This window comes from Saccopteryx bilineata, chromosome 1 (assembly GCF_036850765.1).
Source record: "Saccopteryx bilineata isolate mSacBil1 chromosome 1, mSacBil1_pri_phased_curated, whole genome shotgun sequence".
NCBI classification, from domain to species: domain Eukaryota; kingdom Metazoa; phylum Chordata; class Mammalia; order Chiroptera; family Emballonuridae; genus Saccopteryx; species Saccopteryx bilineata.
This window is the reverse complement of record NC_089490.1, coordinates 317389045-317407024: the sequence shown is the minus strand read 5'-3', so window position 1 is coordinate 317407024 and position 17980 is coordinate 317389045. Positions and strand designations below refer to the sequence as shown.

At 39.7% G+C, this 17980-nt stretch overlaps 1 protein-coding gene and 1 long non-coding RNA gene across 3 annotated transcripts in view; one reads left to right on the top strand and one right to left on the bottom strand.

The window, feature by feature from the left end:
* LOC136316005 (uncharacterized) overlaps positions 1–17205 on the top strand; it is a 159761-nt gene extending 142556 nt beyond the window's left edge. Inside the window, exons 4-5 of one of the 2 annotated variants that reach the window (XR_010727634.1) lie at positions 16630–16715; positions 17056–17205. This is a non-coding gene — a long non-coding RNA (uncharacterized lncRNA). The remainder of the gene's footprint in view (positions 1–16629; positions 16716–17055) is intronic. The other variant, XR_010727636.1, reaches the window with a different exon arrangement.
* Positions 4147–17151, bottom strand: MMP8 (matrix metallopeptidase 8). The gene is made up of 10 exons (XM_066247692.1): positions 17016–17151; positions 15110–15360; positions 14335–14483; positions 14122–14247; positions 10504–10665; positions 8887–9004; positions 8018–8151; positions 6978–7131; positions 6162–6265; positions 4147–6014 (listed from the first exon to the last, which is right to left on the bottom strand). The coding sequence occupies exons 1-10, from the start codon at positions 17124–17126 to the stop codon at positions 5911–5913; spliced, it is 1413 nt and encodes a 470-aa protein (XP_066103789.1). The 5' UTR covers positions 17127–17151; the 3' UTR covers positions 4147–5910.
* Positions 17206–17980: the final 775 nt, after the last annotated feature.

The window sequence follows — 17980 nt, the reverse complement described above, 5'->3', positions numbered from 1 at the left end:
ATGCTTAGAATCTTTATTATTTCATCCTCGCATTTGATTGAGAGTATATCTGGATATAGAACTTCAGGCTGAAATAAATTTCCCTTAGAGCATTGAAGATATGTACTGTTCCAGTGTTTTCTAGAACCTAGAAGTCTTTTACCCTGAGTTCTGATATTTTTCTTCTCAAAAATTTTATAAATCTTCTTTTTATTTAAATATTCTGAAGTTTCATAATGATATGTCCTAATGTGGGGTTTTTTTTTTGCATTAGCATTAGTGGGGAGTATGTGGTCCCTTCCATTATGAAAACTTCAATTCGATAGATCTTTCCTATATTATTTCTTTGATAATTTCCTCCCAGCCATTTTCCTTTTTTTCTTTCAGGTATGTATATCTGAAGAACCTCTGGACTGAACCTCTGTGTTTCTGATATACCCTCCCTTTACTATATATTTTCCATCAACTTTAATTTTCTAGCTCACCTACTGAATTTCTTATTTCAGCTATACATTTATGTGTGTGTGTGTGTTTCTTTTTCTTTTTGTGTGTGTGTGTGACAGAGACAGAGAGACAGACAGACAGGAAGGGAGAGAGATGAGAAGCATCAATTCTTCATTGTGGCACTTTAGTTGTTCATTGATTGATTTCTCATATGTGCCTTGACTGTGGGGCTACAGCAGACAGAGTAACCCCTTGCTCAAGCCAGCGACCTTGGGCTCAAGCTGGTGAACCTTGATCAAACCAGATGAGACCACGCTCAAGCCAGCAATCTCGGGGTTTCCAACCTGGGTCCTCTGTGTCCCAGTCCACGCTCTATCCACTGCACCACTGCCTGGTGAGGCTGTGTGTGTGTTTTTCTTAAGTGGGAAGCAGGGAGGCAGAGGGACAGACTCCCCCAGGACTGGGATCCACCCGGCAAGCCCACTAAGGGGCGATGCTCTGCCCACCTGAGGCTGTTGCTCCATTGCAATCAGAGCCATTTTAGCACCTGAGTCTGAGACCATGGTGCCATTCTCAGTGCCGGGGTTAACTTTACTCCATTGGAGCCTTGGCTGTGGGAGTGAAACAGAGAGATAGAGGAAAGTGAGAGGGGGAAGGGTGGAGAAGCAGATGGTTGCTTCTCCTGTGTGTCTTGACTGGTAATCAAACCCGGGGCATCTAATGCTCTACCACTGACCCAACCGGCCAGAGCCCCAGGTATATTTTTGATATCCAAGAGCTCTTTTCAGTTCTCTGAGTATCCTTTTATTTTTTTACTTTTTTGCATTGTTAGTGTTTTTGGATGTAAAATAGGCCTAACTTGGGGAGAGTGTTAAGTATATATTTAGTTTATTTTGACACTTTATTTTGCTCCCCAAATTGTTTCCATATCTTCAGGGTTTTTTTAATGTATTTTTTCACATTAGAAGCTTTCCCTCCCATACCCAACAATGTTTGGAGACTCTGTGTTGTTCAATCTGTTTAAGAATGCGAGATGAGAAAGCTGTGTGGAAGCTCTGTGTGCATGGTCAGGGCATGTCTGTCACTGGCTGACCTTCACTACCTGGAAGTGGGGTGAGGTCCAGACATTTCATGTGATGTGTTAGCTGGAATGAGATTTGGTTAGATAAAAAAATCCAAAAACACAGGTGATTAAAAGATAAAATATTTTTCTCTTGCAAAAGAGAAATTCAGATTTGGTTGTCCAGGGCTCGCAGGACAACTCTGCATCATCAGGGGGACTCAACATCCACCTTGCTGCACCACTTTCTTAAATGCAGTGCCTCATCATTGACCAGGTGGCCTGTCAATGTCTGGCGAATGCATCTTTGCTACAGATAGCAGGAAGAGGAAGACAGAGGAAGTAAATTCCCAGTCTCTTTCCACTTTCACATTTTGTCAAACAAACACATGGCCACATCTAGCTGAAAGCGAGACTACACACTTCGTCCTTTAGCTGGATGCATTGCTACCTCAAATGACATTGGAATCTTAGGTCCTGGCTCAGCGGTAGAGCATCTGTCTGGTGTGTGGATGTCCTGGTTCGATCCAGGGTCAGGGCATACAGGAGAAGCGCCCATCTGCTTCTCTACCCCTCCCCCTTCTTTCTCTCTTCTCTTCTCTTCTCTTCTCTTCTCTTCTCTTCTCTTCTCTTCTCTTCTCTTCTCTTCTCTTCTCTTCTCTTCTCTTCTCTTCTCTTCTCTTCTCTTCCCTTCCCTTCCCTTCCCTTCCCTTCCCTTCCCTTCTCTTTTCTTCCTGCAGCTATGGCTCAATTGGAGCAAGTTGGCTCAGGGTGCTGAGGATGGCTCCATGGCCTCTACCTTAGGCATTAAGAAATGGCTCTGGTTGCAATGGAGCAACTCCCCAGATAGGCAGAACATCACCCCCTAGTGGGCTCGCCGGCTGAATCTCAGTTGGAACCCATGTGGGACTCTGCCTCTGCTCCCTTTCTCTCACTAAAAAATAAAAAAATAAAAAAAAATTGGGGTCTTATCTCAGCAAAGAAAGGGGAGAATTTTGTTAATGTGGACAACTGGCAGCCTCTGCTACAATGAGATTTCTACAGTGTATCTGGAAGTTTCACCAGAGAAGTCTCCTCCAATTTTCCATCATTTTGATCTTCAAACAACAAAGATGTAGGAGATGTCTCTGGCGCCCTGTGTCACATCCCCAAGGTGGCCACGGATGGGTTTGTGTAACTCACCTTGCTCTAACAAAGTCCTACCTTAAGCACATATTGGATATTCTGCTTTCTGTCTAGGCCATTGAGATGCCGTAGAGCCTGACAGGTCAATGCCTTAGAGCCAAGCAGTGGGGAAGGCAGCTGAAAGATGGATGTCCCAGCCTTTTCTCCACTGGAGAGCTGGACAATATTTGGTATTCGGTAGGCTTCTCAGGCAGTCCAGTGGAAACTGAGCCCCAGTCGCCCAGAGCAAAAACCCGACGACACAGACTTGTACTGGCTTTTGCTCCTTCTCTGTTTTAGTCTTCTTGCTCCCTCACTCTTGTTTCCTGGGACCATGTCCCAAATAAAATAACCACACCAAAGTCTTAGGTTTTGTTTATGGAAAACACTCAAACTAAGATAAAAAGTCTTATTATTTAAATTCTAACCTTAGATTCTCACCCGCTTGTACTCATATAAAACTTCAATGTAACAGCAAGAAAATACCATATGTGGTCAAGAAAAGAACCTAAAAAGAAACAGTTTTTTTGAATTCTTTATTATACTTCATATTTATATTCACTTCCTATGACTATGAAATATGGTTAAAGAAATAATATGCACTCAGTTCTTATATCAATAATGTATAAATGAGAGTTTTTGGCCAAGAATCTGTTATAACTAGCAGGTGCTCTGAGAAGATGAATTTCCCATTCTCATGTCTGTACAAACTGACACACTGTTAGAAAATATGATAGCCTAAAACTGAGTCTACTGTTGAAAGTGAAACACCCACATCTTACAGGCCAGTCTGTACTTGTTACATGATACAATGAATTGCTTATACATCTCTGTCACTTTCCCTAGCACAGCACCTATAACATGTAGATGATTGATTAATCCTTGCTAAATAAGTGAACAAGTGAATAAAATTATAATATATGTTAGTTTGTATATATTTTCTCACCTTATAAAATAAGTTGAGTGTTATGTGCTGGCATATTTTAAGGAACTTTTTGAGGACATTGTGCATTTATAAAGTATTTCATAACTTGTGTAGCAATATCTAAAAGCTTACTATCAATGGTCCTGGCCAGTGCACTGAAGTCACAGGTTCAGTCCCCAGTCAGGGCATGTACGAGAAGCAATCAATGAATACACAACTAAATGGAACCAATAAGTGAAACATAAGTTGATGCTTCTCTCTCTCCTTTGTCTCTCTCTTTTCCTACCCAATTTTTTTTCTCTTTCTCCTTCAAATCAATAGAAAAAATTTAAAAAATTATAGAAGCTTAATACAATGTTATAGTTCTGACAAGGGAATAAATGGTTACAAATAGCAAAATTCACTGTATTTATACTTTGGATAAACTATGTGGTAATATCTAGGAAATTATAGTAGATTATAAGTCAGTCATTTAAAATAAAACATTTATTTTGAATTCATTTATTAGATAATTTTTGATTCAGAATAAGATGCTACATTATACTAAATAATAATTACCTATGGGATTTGAAAACTTTAACAGAAAAAGAAAATAGGATGTGCTAGTGCTAAATATATTTTACAATTACATACTTATTGTGTAATAAGGTACATTACATTCAAACAACTGCAAATATGACAGGATTTTGATATCTGGACTAAACATTATGGTATCACAGGTTTTAAAGTCTTTTATTATTATTTTTTAATTTTTTATTATTTTTTATTGATTTGAGGGAGGAGAGAGAGAAAAAAAATCAACTTATTGTTTTATTTATTTGTTCCATTTAATTGTGCATTTACTGATTGCTTCTTGTAGGTGCCCTGACCAGGCATTGAACCGGCTACTTCTGGTGCCGAGGTGAGGCTTTATCCACTGAGCTACCCGGCCAAGCCCTTAAAGTTCTTAGCAGAAAAAAAACCATTAGCAAATTTGTGTATCTAAGCTGAATTTAATTTAATTTATTGAGATTTACTGAATTTTTTGCCCAGCATTGTTCGTGCAGTAAACTCCAGTTATCTGTAGAAAGTGTCCTGAATATCGTAGGGAAAAAAAGATACTGAACAACAGTTCCAATGAGCCTATTTGATTGGACTCTAGCAGGAGAGAATGGAGAGGAGGTAGGAGAAGAAATGGTTCCTCTCCTTTTTGCTGTCTCCTGAAGATGCCAATAATCCTTTCTGGGGGTTCATCTTTGTCATTCTGTGTTGATTCATTTTATTCAGTGCAGATACACTGATTAGCTTCCTAGGGTTGCTGTAACAAAGTACCCAACTTGGTAGTTTAAAACAACAGAAATTTGTTTTATCACAGTCCTGGAGGCTACAAACCCAAAATCATTGTGTTGGGAGGGTCAAGTTCTTCTCTCTGACAGCTCTAGGGAGGGTCCTTCCTTGTCTTTTTCTAACTTCTGGTTGTTTCCGGCAGTTCTTGATATATAAATGTCTCACCTCTATCTTCACATGGCCTTCTTCACTGTGTATTTATGTCTCTCCTCTTCTCATAAGGACACCGAACCTAGTATAAACTCATCTTAACTAGTTACATCTGCAAAGACTGGTTCTAAATAAAGTACATTCATAGATACCTGGAGTTTGGACTTAAATGTGTCTTTTTTTTTTTTTTTTTTTTTTGGTGGTGGTGGTTGGGGGACATAACATCCTACATACATCAACCGTATTTCTTTACAAGAATGGAAAATAGTGCCACATTTTCAGTAGAAGCCAGGGTGACTGTCTAAGCTGTTCATAATACTTCTAACCAAAATCCAATGCTAAATTGCATGTAGCACTATACTTAAGACATGTTTATTTTATTACTTACTGATTTTATAGAGACAGGAATGGAGAAAGAGACAGAAACAGAAACATCAATCTGTTCCTGGATGTGCCCTGACTGGGGGTTGAACCACCAACTTCTGAATGTCGGGACGAAGCTCTAACCAACCAAACTATCTAGCCAGAGCACTTAAGATATGTTACATAAGCATTTAAAAGTCAGATAAGCAAGTAATGAAATAGTGAGTATTGAGGTGACAAAGAGGACTTCCTCTTCTTCTCTCATGATGGATTCACTAACTTAAGATGGCATATAAAAGAACTAAAACAGGCTCGGCAAACAGCAGAATATACCAAACATATTTTCACTGAGGACAGGACCAATGAATATAGTGACAGCAAACAGTATTATTTACTACTGTTGAGAAAAGTATAACTAAAACATGTCATAGATATGAAAATTAGACTTTCCTTTTATATTCAGAAAATGGATAAAAGCACATTTGATTTTGCTTCAACTTTATCTACAGTTAAGCCATAAAATGCTTCTGTCAACCCTAGTGACTCTATGACCATTAAGACTAAATGCATAATATCTTGGTCCACTGAAGAAAATGAAGAAGTCTACAAAAAAAAAAGATAATATATTGAATTAGAGAAGTAATATCTCTGACGTTTTCAATTAAAAAGACCCCACCTCTATTCCATTCAAATGCAGGTGTGCTGTTTAAAAAAATTGAACAAATTAATTAGTAGTTCTTTTCTACTTACTATCACGCTGAAAAACTGCATCAACTCTACTTTCTATTCCTGGAAAGGTACTTGCTATGCTTTGGGGATAACCTGGTTCCATGGATCGTCTTTCGTTATCATATCTGATGAGAAAAAAATGTCTTGTGTTTTAAGACCAATACAATATTTAATGATAATAATTTTATTTACATTACATGTACTTTACAAAGTGCCTTCACACATATGTTCTCATTCAGTCTTTACAGTGTCCTATTTACTGGGACTAAGAATGCCTAATTTTCTTTTTTTATCTATATCTATTTATAAAATATATGGGTATCATTATTACTAAAATAGGCTTTTCATTGCTGGTGCAGTGTTGTTTTTAAAATGAAGAGCTATATTTTCTAAGGTTTAGTTAACTGGTACATAGTGTCTTTATCTCTTTGTCTTTCTCTCTTTCTCTTTCTGAATTAATGGAATGAAATCTAACTTAGGCACCAAATTTTGTAGCTTATCAAGATAACATTTGCTTAAGAATGTTAGACTTTAACTCCTAAGTAAGAATTAAACTTTTTCTTTGCATATCATCCTAATGCTTTTTAAGGTTTGTTCTCTATCATGATATAGCATTCTCAATATCATGGTGCTGGCATTTTAATTTTATAAAAATAAAAATTTCAACACAGTAACATCATATCAATAGTAACATAGTAACATCAATCATCTTATGAAAAAGAATGGTTATCAAAGACCACCTAGATATTTTAAACCTTCAGATGTCTGAAAGTGGTTTGTAGACAGGGTAAATAAACGTAGATTTCAATCTCGAGTTGAAAAAACAGTATACCTTACCTCCAGACTTGGTTGTTTATGAAAAAGTATGTTTTTGTCTCATGGGAGACAGCTGCATCAATTGCTCGAACATTGCTTGGAAAGCCGTAATTTGATATATTCTGGGGAAAACCTTGCTGAATGTCATAGCCACTCAGAGCCCAATATTGATTGCCTGCAAAAGATTCAAGTTATATGATAGATAAAGTTCTTCCTTTCCTACAAAATAATGTACTGTGTAGCACTTTTTTTCTTTTACAGGGACAGAGAGAGAGAGAGAGTCAGAGAGAAGGATAGACAAGGGCAGACAGACAGAAACAGAGAGAGAGATGAGAAGCATCAATCATCAGTTTTTCGTTGCAACACCTTAGTTGTTCATTGATTGCTTTCTCATATGTGCCTTGACCATGGGCCTTTAGCAGACCAAGTAACCCCTTGCTCGAGCCAGCGACCTTGGGTTCAAGCTGGTGAGCTTTTGCTCAAACCAGATGAGCCCACGCTCAAGCTGGTGACCTTGGATTCTCAAACCTGGTCCTCCACATCCCAGTCCGATGCTCTATCCACTGTGACACTGCCTGGTCAGGCTGTGTAGCACTTCTTATGCATTGCATAAATTTATCATAGAAATGATAATGGAATAAATAGTCTTTAAATTGAAGTTCATTGGGCTATGATAACCCCAGTGATTCCCCAGCTGCTATGTAAATAAATCCATTTCTCAGTGTGACATATACAGCCTCACCATTGGTTGTGTTATCTCATGTGACTACACTGCAGAGACTCAATTACAACTTTGGGGAATTTTAGAAAATTATATCTGGGATGAGGGTGGAAGAACACTAAAAGTTTTTTCATTTTGTAGAAGAGAAAACTGAGGCTACACAAAGATAGACCCTACTCAAGCTTACACAGCAGGTAGTGGCAGATGGACAAAAGCCTGGCTGGCCAGTCTAACACTCCCTCACTGGCCCACCTCTTCTGAACCTGAAAGAGACCACCGAAAGGTCTTTCCTCCCTCCAATCAGGCAGAACTGAAATGAAATGAAACCCTAAGCAGTTACCTTTAAATAGAAAAACTATGTCCCTGTAAGAATCCTCATAAGCAGCCTGTATACCCGTAGGCAGGGATGGCCAAAATAGAGAAATAAAATTGAGTTCAACATTTCGTAGCTGAGGATGCCTTCTCCAGAAGTATCTGATGGAACACAAGGGAGAGAACCACTCACACTGTGGTCTAAGTAGGCAGGTTCTGTGGGTCTTGGACTAGTATCGGCTCTTATAAGATTGTTGGAAGGATATGACAACATAATAAAAGTAAAGCTTCTAGTACAGTGACTGACATATTCTCAGTGCTTTACTGTGATTTTGACTTTCTGGTGAGTACTTGACAGTTCTCAGAGGGGGTCGTAAGAGTGACCTCATTTGATTACATTTTACACGGTCTCTTCCTCACGCATTGACAAGTCTTATTTTAGTCTCATTTTTTCTACAAAATGATGAGCATATTAAGACTACTTCAGCAAAAGCAATATGAGCACATTTACCTTGTGATTACATAACCATAAAATAGCCAATGGAAAATAGAAAAATTCAATCATTTAGATGATTGCCCTGCTTTTTAAGTGGTAGCTTCCATCTACCTGATTGAATTTGAGTGAATTGAACGTTTTGGTGTTGGATGAACATAGCTATGGAGCCAAGCAGCTAGAGCCCAAGTCTGCTTACATCACCACAAACATCTGAATGTTTATAAATGTTTTTGTTTTCTTTTCCTGGATGTTTTGAGTCACCCAGAAACCATTAGGAATTCCAGTGAGATGTATCTGTATAGAATTCAAAGAAAAGCTGAGTAATATGTAACTTCACTAAAGTCCAGTTTTATGTTATGCCAGCAAAAGAAGCCAAAGGAAGGAACAGTTCAATTTTATACTTGTCTTTAAAGAAAAGTATTTCTCCTCGGAGTGTGGTGACAGCATCAAATGTTAGCCGGGGGTCACAGGCTGTGGGTGTGCTTGGTCCTGTTGGTTGGATAGGGCTGTCTGAGGGTCCTGAAAGAGAAAAGGCTTTTTATAAACATAAGTCCACTGTAATTCCTTATTGTATTCCAGCACTCTCAGGAGATGGATGGCTACCAGACTATCATACAAAGAAACAAAGTAACTACATTTGGCTCTCTTAAAATTTTTTAAAAAAATAAGAGTAATGGTGATTTTCAGAGAGAGTTCCAGGTTACATTGTGAAGTAAAGAAATTTCAATTCTCTGCCCCCCAAATCCTAATACCATCCTTCTCTCCCTTCTTTGCTTCCTCTTTCTGCATTTTTTTTGTCAGTATCCAATTTTTCCTTCCCCTCCAAAATTCACCTTCGGGAAAGAAACTGATATCAGACATTTACCCCACAACATCACTCTAAGTCAAATTTTAGCACTATTTTTCTATAACTATAGTGTTTGCATTTCAATGTGTTTTTTCACGGTGGTACCCTGGCATGCTTGGCTGTGTACTGCTAGCCCACCCAAGACAGCAGAATGCTTCCTGGCTTCCTCTCCACTCTCTTCCATTCCACTTACTTTAGCACTCTCCACTCTCTTCCATTCCACTTACTTCAGTAGAGTCACAAACTTCTTCTCTGAATTTTTGTTTTTAGTCACAGTCATTAGGGGGCAGGAGGGCAAGAGAGAGGAGAAATGCAGTGGTCTTATCCAGATGGTACTTATAAAAGGGCCAAAGACTTTTGTCTCCCACCCTGAAGTTTCAGTCATTTAAAAATGTTTCTTTCTCTTCACACATTATCTTCCTTCCCCCACAAACAACATTATTAATATGTTCAATATATATCTTTTTTGTTAGCAAGCTGAAATGCCTTTCTCTGTCTATGTGCATTTTTTGTCTTAAGTGAGAAGTCAGGAGACAGAGAGACAGATTCTTGCATGTGCCTGACCGGGATCCACCTGGCATGCCCACCAGGGGGCAATGCTTGGCCCATCTGGGGCCAATGCTCCATTACAGCTGGAGCCATTTTAGCACCTGAGGCAGAAGCCATGGAGCCATCATCAGTGCCTGGGAAAACTTGCTCCAGTGGAGCCTCGGCTGTGGGAAGGGAAGAGAGAGATAGAGAGAAGTGAGAGGAGGAAGGGTGGAGAAGCAGATGGTTACTTCTCCTGTGCATCCTGACTGGGAATCGAACCCAGGACATCCACACTCTGGGCTGATGGTCTACCACTGAGTCAACCAGCCAGGGCCTATGTGTATTTTTAACTTATGTAGATTCACATATTGTGAAATTTAATTTATACTGTGTATTATGTATCATTCTGTTTCTTTTCCATAAAGCACAATGATTTAAAGACCCATTGTTACCATATAACACCTAATTCAGTGTTTCTCACTGTCGCACATGCTCTGTGGTGTGGACACAGCACATTCTACCTGGGTATTCTCCTCTCAGTAGACCTCCAACTTCTACCACCACAAACAGGGACTGCAATTAACGTCCTGGGCATGCTCAGGTCTCACCATATGCTGAGATGCTCTTCAGATGACCTTACCATAGATGGCCTGAATGCCATTGATGTCATCTTGAGGGAGTGAGTAGGTGCTGGGTTCGCTGAAAGCGTAGTTAGGATACATCAGGGAACCAGGGTCAGTGGAGTGAGAGAGCCCCAGGGAATGGCCAAATTCATGGGCAGCAACAAGAAACAAATTGTAATCTGAAATGCAAGCACATGTGGTGAATGGCTCTAAGTGCATCCAAGGCTGGTGAAAATATGATCTCAAGAAATGCAGCTTCTAAGCCAAAATTGCCTGGAGAAGTAGCCTTTCTCGTGCCTGCTATTTACTTTTCCCCTTTAGGAACCTGAAAAAATGAGGATTAGAAGGAACCATAGCAGGAGCTATAAGTTTAGATTAGATGACTATGAACTTTGTGTCAAATTTCAGAATAAAATAAAACCCACCTTTATTCTGACTCCCATATTTCATGGGTGTAGATCTGGGGTTCAGAGAACTGCCAGCAGAGCCATCACAGGTCTCATGACTCAGAAGCCCTCTCTGCTTGTGCACCTACTCACACCCCTCCCCAGTCTCTCAGGCCTGCAGCCCCATGGGCAGGGTCTTGGTAAACAGGTAGGTAGACAAGAGGCCTTGCAGGCCGCAGAGTAGCCTCAGACACAGAGCTGACACACTGATCACCACAGTCCAGCACCAGTGCTTCCCTGATTCTGAGCTCTCATAGCAGCTTCAGGAATTCCCCATCAGGACGAGACAAACCCTGCCTCTTATTGCTCCTTTCCCTCACCTTTTAATTTTACAGGCATAGTGCCCTTCACAACTAGAAACTTAAAAACTTCCAAGGCTAATACTTTTTTTGTCATAATTTTCTTATTTTTTTTAAAAGTTTCTTTTAATTTATTGGGTGTACATAGATTCTAGTGTCCCATCCCATTCCTCCCCCCTCCCCCTTGAAGGCTAATACTTTTTATCAGACAAAGTCCAAGTTCTTTTGCCAAGTCCAAGACCTCTTTGCTTGGCTTCAGCTGACTTTTGAGGGCTTGACTGCTGGTGTGAACTTTTCACTGCAGCCTGCCTATGTGCCATTTCACAGACACACTGTATGTTTTCTTACATGCCTGCACTTTAACTCACACTTGTAGAGTGCTTTCTATAGGCTAGGCAGTATAATATTATTAATCCTCACAACATTTTTAGGAAACATTTAAAAAATATTTTTACAATAACAAACGGAAGCCCACAGATTTTGAATATCTTATTAGTCTTGCAGCTAATAAGTGATAGTGCTGGGGTCAAACCCAGTAGATGATAAGACTTGTCCTCTTACCCCATGTTCAATTTCCCATTGATGAATAGCAGAATAAATTCTATCCATGCACCAAAACTTGTTTTCTTGATCATTATATCCTTCTTCTTCTTCTTCTTCTTCCTCTTCTTCTTTACTTCTTCCTTCCCTTCCTCTTCTTCTTTACTTCTTCCTCCCCTTCTCCTCCTCTTCCTCCTCCTCCTCTTACCCTTCTTCTTCTTCTTCTTCTTCTTCTTCCTTCCTTCCTTCCTTCCTTCCTTCCTTCCTTCCTTCCTTCCTTCCTTCCTTCCTTCCTTCCTTCCTTCCTTCCTCCTCCTACTCTTCTTCCTCCTCTTTTTCTCCTCCTCCTTCTTCTTGTTCTTCCCCTTCTCCTTCTTCCCTTTTTTCTTCTTCTCCTTCTCCTCCTCCTCCTCTTCTTCTTCTTCTTTTGTTGCATTCATGAATGCATTACAAAAACAATCTTTGAGTTCTCAGTAATTTATCACCATGCACAGTTTGAAAGGAGAAATGTATGCAAGAAATATGAATGCATTGAATAGTGAGAGTGGATAGAGAAGAAGAAAAAAAGGATGTCAGAGGAGGCCTCATTTCCATCTGAGAGACAAGATAGGGTTGACATTTGACATAACATGGAAATAGAGAGATTTTGAAAAGTAGGGTTTGAGGTGTGGGGAAGGGCACTTTAGGAAGAGGAAGCAACATAAGCAGATGCAGGGAAGTTGGAAAGCACATGGTGTGATCTAGGAACAGTGAATATACAATGCAGCATCTCTCTATGAAATCTGAAGAGAAACAATGAAGGAAGAGGCTGGAAAATCAACAAGAGCTTGTAATGCCAAGTGCAGGTATTTTGACACTTTTTGGTCCATATAATGTAAACACTGAATGTTTTAAGCAGAAAACTAATGTAATCCCAGGTGGCCTTTTCAATGACAAACCTTACTGCAAAATTAGAGGGAGCAGAAACTGGAAATGAACAGTTTAGGTGGAAATGTAGATCATTTAATTCAGGTGAAAGATAATGACCATATGAACAAGCAGGTTCGGCAATAAGAATGCATAGTAGTTGAGAGTGTTATTTATCTTGGTTACACACGGCTCCTAGCACAGGGTCTTAGGTAGAATAAACACAACCTACATGATGAGAAAATGGTGGGCAGAATAAGGCCCAAGCAAAGGTAAAATGTTCCTTTTTTATTATTTTCTATCAAGTGTTCTTTGACATATTATTACCCCATGGCCTTGTGAAATATCATATGGACTGAATTTACCTGTTCTTATCTTAAATTCTTCCCCTCAAGTGGTCCAACTCTTCTAATTCTGTCTTCTGAAAAGGGTGGCTTGCTACATAGGGTCATACCTTTCAAAAATAGCTTCATGAAGACAAAATAACTAGATGAAAAATGAAGATGGCTGCTCTTTTCTAAGTAGATAGTTTTCTAAATGAACCCAATTATTTCTGAGTTTCCAAAAATAAGAACTTTTTTTATTTTTTTTAAAAAAATTAAGTGAGAGGCAGAGTGGCAGAGACAAACTCCTGCATGCGCCCCAACGAGATCCATCCAGCAAACCTCCTACTGGAAGAGCATCCCCATGGGCAGAGCTCTGTTGCTCAGCATGGAGCCATCCTCAGTGCCCAGGGCCAACTTGTTTGAACCAATTAAGCCATGGCTGAGGGAGGGGAAGAGAGAGAGAGAGAGAGAGAGAGAGAGAGAGAGAGAGAAAGAGAGAGAAGGGAGTGGGGAGTGGGGAGGGGTGGAGATGCAGATGGTTGTTTCTTTTTTGTGCCCTGACCAGGAATCAAACCCAGGACTTCCATATGCTGGGCCAATGCTGTACTACTGAACCAACTGGCTAGGGTGACCTTTTTCAAATGTCATTAATCTCATGATGTTAAGAGAAAGATCTACATAAAGCAGTGGTCAGCCAACTTTTTCTGTAAAGGTTGTGAAGATTTTAGTGGTGAGCCACATGGTCTCCATCGCAACCACTTAGCTCTCCAACTGCCATATAGAAACAGCTGTAGATGGCACGTCAACAAGTAAGCGTGGCCCTGTTCTGTTCAAATGTTATTGACATAAACAAGGCCAGGAAGGATTTAGCCATGATCTGTAGCTTTCTGATTTCTTCCCTAAGAAACAAAATCACGAATTGGCTTCAGGATTTTTTTAAAACCTAAATCGACTTGATATCTTGAGGTACCAAAATTTTTAAATGATTTGTTTGTGTGAGTTTAAAGTATTATGATAACATACACACGTGTGTGTGTGTGTGTGTGAGTGTGTGATGGCAGGGGAAAATTCCAATGTGGCAAATGTTTATTCAGAAGCTGCACATTTGGATAACTTACTTTCAGATGTACTGGTCCATGTTTCTTCTGCATCAAAGTGAGCATCTCCTCCAAGACCTGGGCCTGGCTGAAAGGCATGAGCCAGGATTCCATTGGGTCCATCAAATGGAGAATTGTCACCATGAGCTGAAATAAAAAAATATGTATAAGGTCTTTGCCAAGTTTCATGTTAGCCAGAGAAAGCAAAATTGAACATGACGGCTTTGAGCCTACCTCTTTCAACAAAATCAATATTGATGTCTGCCTCCCCTTGTGAGGTCTTGGTGAAGGTCAGGGGTGATACGCCGCTCCAGATGTTAAAGGCTTTCTCAATAGCTGCTTCCACGCTGGTGTGTGGCAATTGTGGGGTATAGTTAATAATCCTTCAAAACGAGAAGATGTGTGAAGGGTTCATTATTGTTTTAGAACAGCACTCTGTCAATAGGTTGAGTTTCTGCATTTTGGAGTGAGATGCATACATAATAAGCTACCACTGGAGAGGGTCTAAGTAGGGCATTCTGGACAAGTTATTACATGTCTTTAAATTTAATTTCTTCTTTACAAAATGGGGATAATAAAATAGTATCCCTTTCATAGGGTTGTTGTGAGGGATTAAATACATGTAAACTATTTAGTTCACTACTTGGCAAATAGTAGCACTTAACAAATATTGGGTATCATCATCATCATCATCATCATCATCATCATCATAAAGTGTATGGAAGGTGAGGCTACTTTCCCTCCAGTGATGACTAAGTCTTTTTTGGATCCTAAAGTAAGTGCTTAGAGAGACAGTCTAACATTGGCATAGTCCTCTTTAGATTATTAGAGAAAGAGGTAAAAATGGCGGGCTTTAGAATGAAGAGGTCTTTACCCTTGTGCTTTCATACTCATTCATTGGCATCTAAACTCTACAAGACAAGGATGTTTGTTTACTTGTCTTTGGTGTATTGCAAGTGCCTGTCACATTATAAATGCTCCATAAACATCAGCTGAATAGAAATATCACCTGTAGGTCAGGTTAGTCTGTCTCCACTTGGGGTTCCCTGGAGTTAACATGAAATCACCCGTGTCAGGCACTCCACAGCGAGGCTTTTGCATCATCTCCAGGGTTTCCTCATTTGGCCTTCCCGTCACTTTCAACCCGAAGAATCGCTGCATTTCTTTAAGCTTCTCAACTATCACACTGGTGCTGTACTTCTCTGACTGTTCGGTAATTGGTATACGTTTTGGTAATTGGTAGAAGTTTTCTAGGTAATTCTGGACAAAGACAACCTTGTGAGGGGACTTGCTGTGAATTACTTTCAATTCCCTGGGCATTTTGCATTCCTTTTAAGTTACTGCAGACTTGTAACAGTCTAGTAATAACCTGATTGTCACAAGAGAACAGTGGCTATTGGAAAGAACAACCCCTCAGTAAGTGCTCCAATTAATGTTTATACAAAAAAAATAGGCATTTCATAAGGGATGAGATCCAAGTCCTCATGCAAAATGCTAGACTACAGTTAGGAGATGCTTTCTTATTTTTATTAAAAACAAAACAAAAGAGCACTAGCATTGATTGACATCTTGAAGTATTAGTTGCATCAAAGCAGATTCTCTCTTTTAATCCTCTTTTCACTGTTGCAGAGAGGGTTTACTCCTCCTTATTAGGAAAGGGAGGTGTGAAAGGAAAAAGAGGAAATGAAGGTACAGAGAAGGAAGGAGCTTGCTGAGGTACCAATCCGGGTCCAACTCATCATATTGCTTCTCAAGTGACAACTGACAATTTCAAAAAAGAAATGCAAATAAGTTTGGGGGCAAGAGCAGCCTCACTGACATTAGCATTTTATCTACCGCAGTAACTCTTTTAAAGGGGCCAACACTCATTAGGAAGTAAAGGTTCAGAGGGGCATCAAGCCAAACATGAGATCGCTTTCACCTCAAACAGCCTATGAATACCTGATACTTCACAAGTGACAAAGGACAGAGCACTTTTGTGTTCCCACAGGCTATGGGATCGGGTTGGTTTGGGTTTGAATCTTACTTCTGCCACAAATTAACTGTGAGTTCTTGGACATATATCACTTAACTGACTTCAGAGTCACTTTGGTTTCTAAAGGGGCATGAGGGTTGTCATGAGGCTGAAATGAGATAATATTTGTGAAATATTTAGCAGAATGTCTTGTACAGAGCAAATATTTGAATAAACTAGTTATTAGCACAGTGGTTACTGTCACCGTTGTAAAAGATATTCTTAAAAAGTAAAAGAAAACAAGAAAAAGAAACAAGAACAATGCTTTTCTAAAACTGTAATGCCAAGAAAACTGTGCATGACAAATTTATAACAGCATTCCCTAGTGTGTCTTAAAACTTTGGCCTGATGTTTATACTGTGAAACAATGGAAAAAAAAAACTATTGGTTTTGCTTTTATAGTGCTTCCAAGAGTTTATAAACAGCCCCATAATCCGGTGTAAGGAAATAGGATTACACTATAAACTGATTTTATGTCCTATATTTTCTATCTCCATGCTTTCTTGTACACCTAGGATTTTGGGCTATGAAGACAAGTCATATGGAAAACACCAGATATGTCATAACTGGGTTGCAGATATATCGGAAGTAAAAATCTTAGGTAAGTAAGAAAGGAACATCACTCAGTTCTGTAATTAAGACCATTCCTTCTGACAGGGCTTAACAGCTGGTGGCGGCTGGGCAGCAGCATGTTCCTGGGTTTGCTGAGCCCAGCTTGTTTTCATATCTAGCTTTCAGAGGATCCAGCTAGGAACCCTTCAAATTTCTGCACTGAGATGTTTAAGCTCAAACAAATCATTCACATCATTTCTTTCAGGCTGTTTTAATTAAAAAAGAGAAAGCAACTCAGATAATTTCTTAATTACTAGCAAATCAACCACCCACCTGGTTGCTAATTTACCTGAACAACCTCTATGTTTTTCTTTTCTTTGGGTTGAAAGGCCACTGGAGAGGCCTTGGAAAGCCACACGTGGAGAAGCAGCAGCAGTGGAAGCATCTTCAGACCGGACATGGCCTTTCCTCCGAGCTCTGCCTCTCCTGGCCTTCCTCACTGGTGCTCTGTGGAGGGTCCTTCCCCTGGTGGGTGCCCCGACGTTCACAGCATCCTCTGTCCCTCACCACTCTCTTTTGGTCCCTTATACAGCTATGTCTTAAACAATTGCCACATCAGGAATGTGAGGAAACACACATCAATTACACTCTGACAATTTTGCAACATTATATAATGTGATTTAGTACCCCCAAATAGAGAAGTCTTTCTACAGAAAAAGTGCAAATTCCTACTCTTTGCTCTTGAGGGTTTTAGGTAGATATATACTTTTGCATCATTATCTGGTCAAGGAAAAGGAATAGGAGACTCATTCTGAAGTTATGAACAGCATTTGTCTATAGTTTACTTTGCTGGGTATCTAAGATGCTGGCTGTATTAATTTATGAATGGAATATTGTTAGGTTAGTGGTAGGTATCTTAGGCCCAGTTCAAGAATCTGCACTTACCCACCCTAGCTATGTGTGAGGACAGTGTGCCTTGTGTCATCACAAAGCAGGATGTGCACGGGGGTCTTGGAGCAGCTTCTGGAGGATTGGTTTTGGCATCAATATATCAGAACATCTTTGATCTGCAATCTGGATCTTCCACTTGAAAGACAAAGAAAGCAATAAGGACGATAATAATTAGCACTTGCTGGATATTATTATGCCCCAGAAATACATGTTGTATCTCTTTCACTTTAGGTCATTCTTACACAACCTTGGGAGGTAGATACTATTATCATCATCTGTATTTTGCAGAGGAAATCAAGTCCAAATAAGTGAGATGACTTGTACAAGTGACCCACTCTGTGATCATGGAGGAGGCAGGAGTCA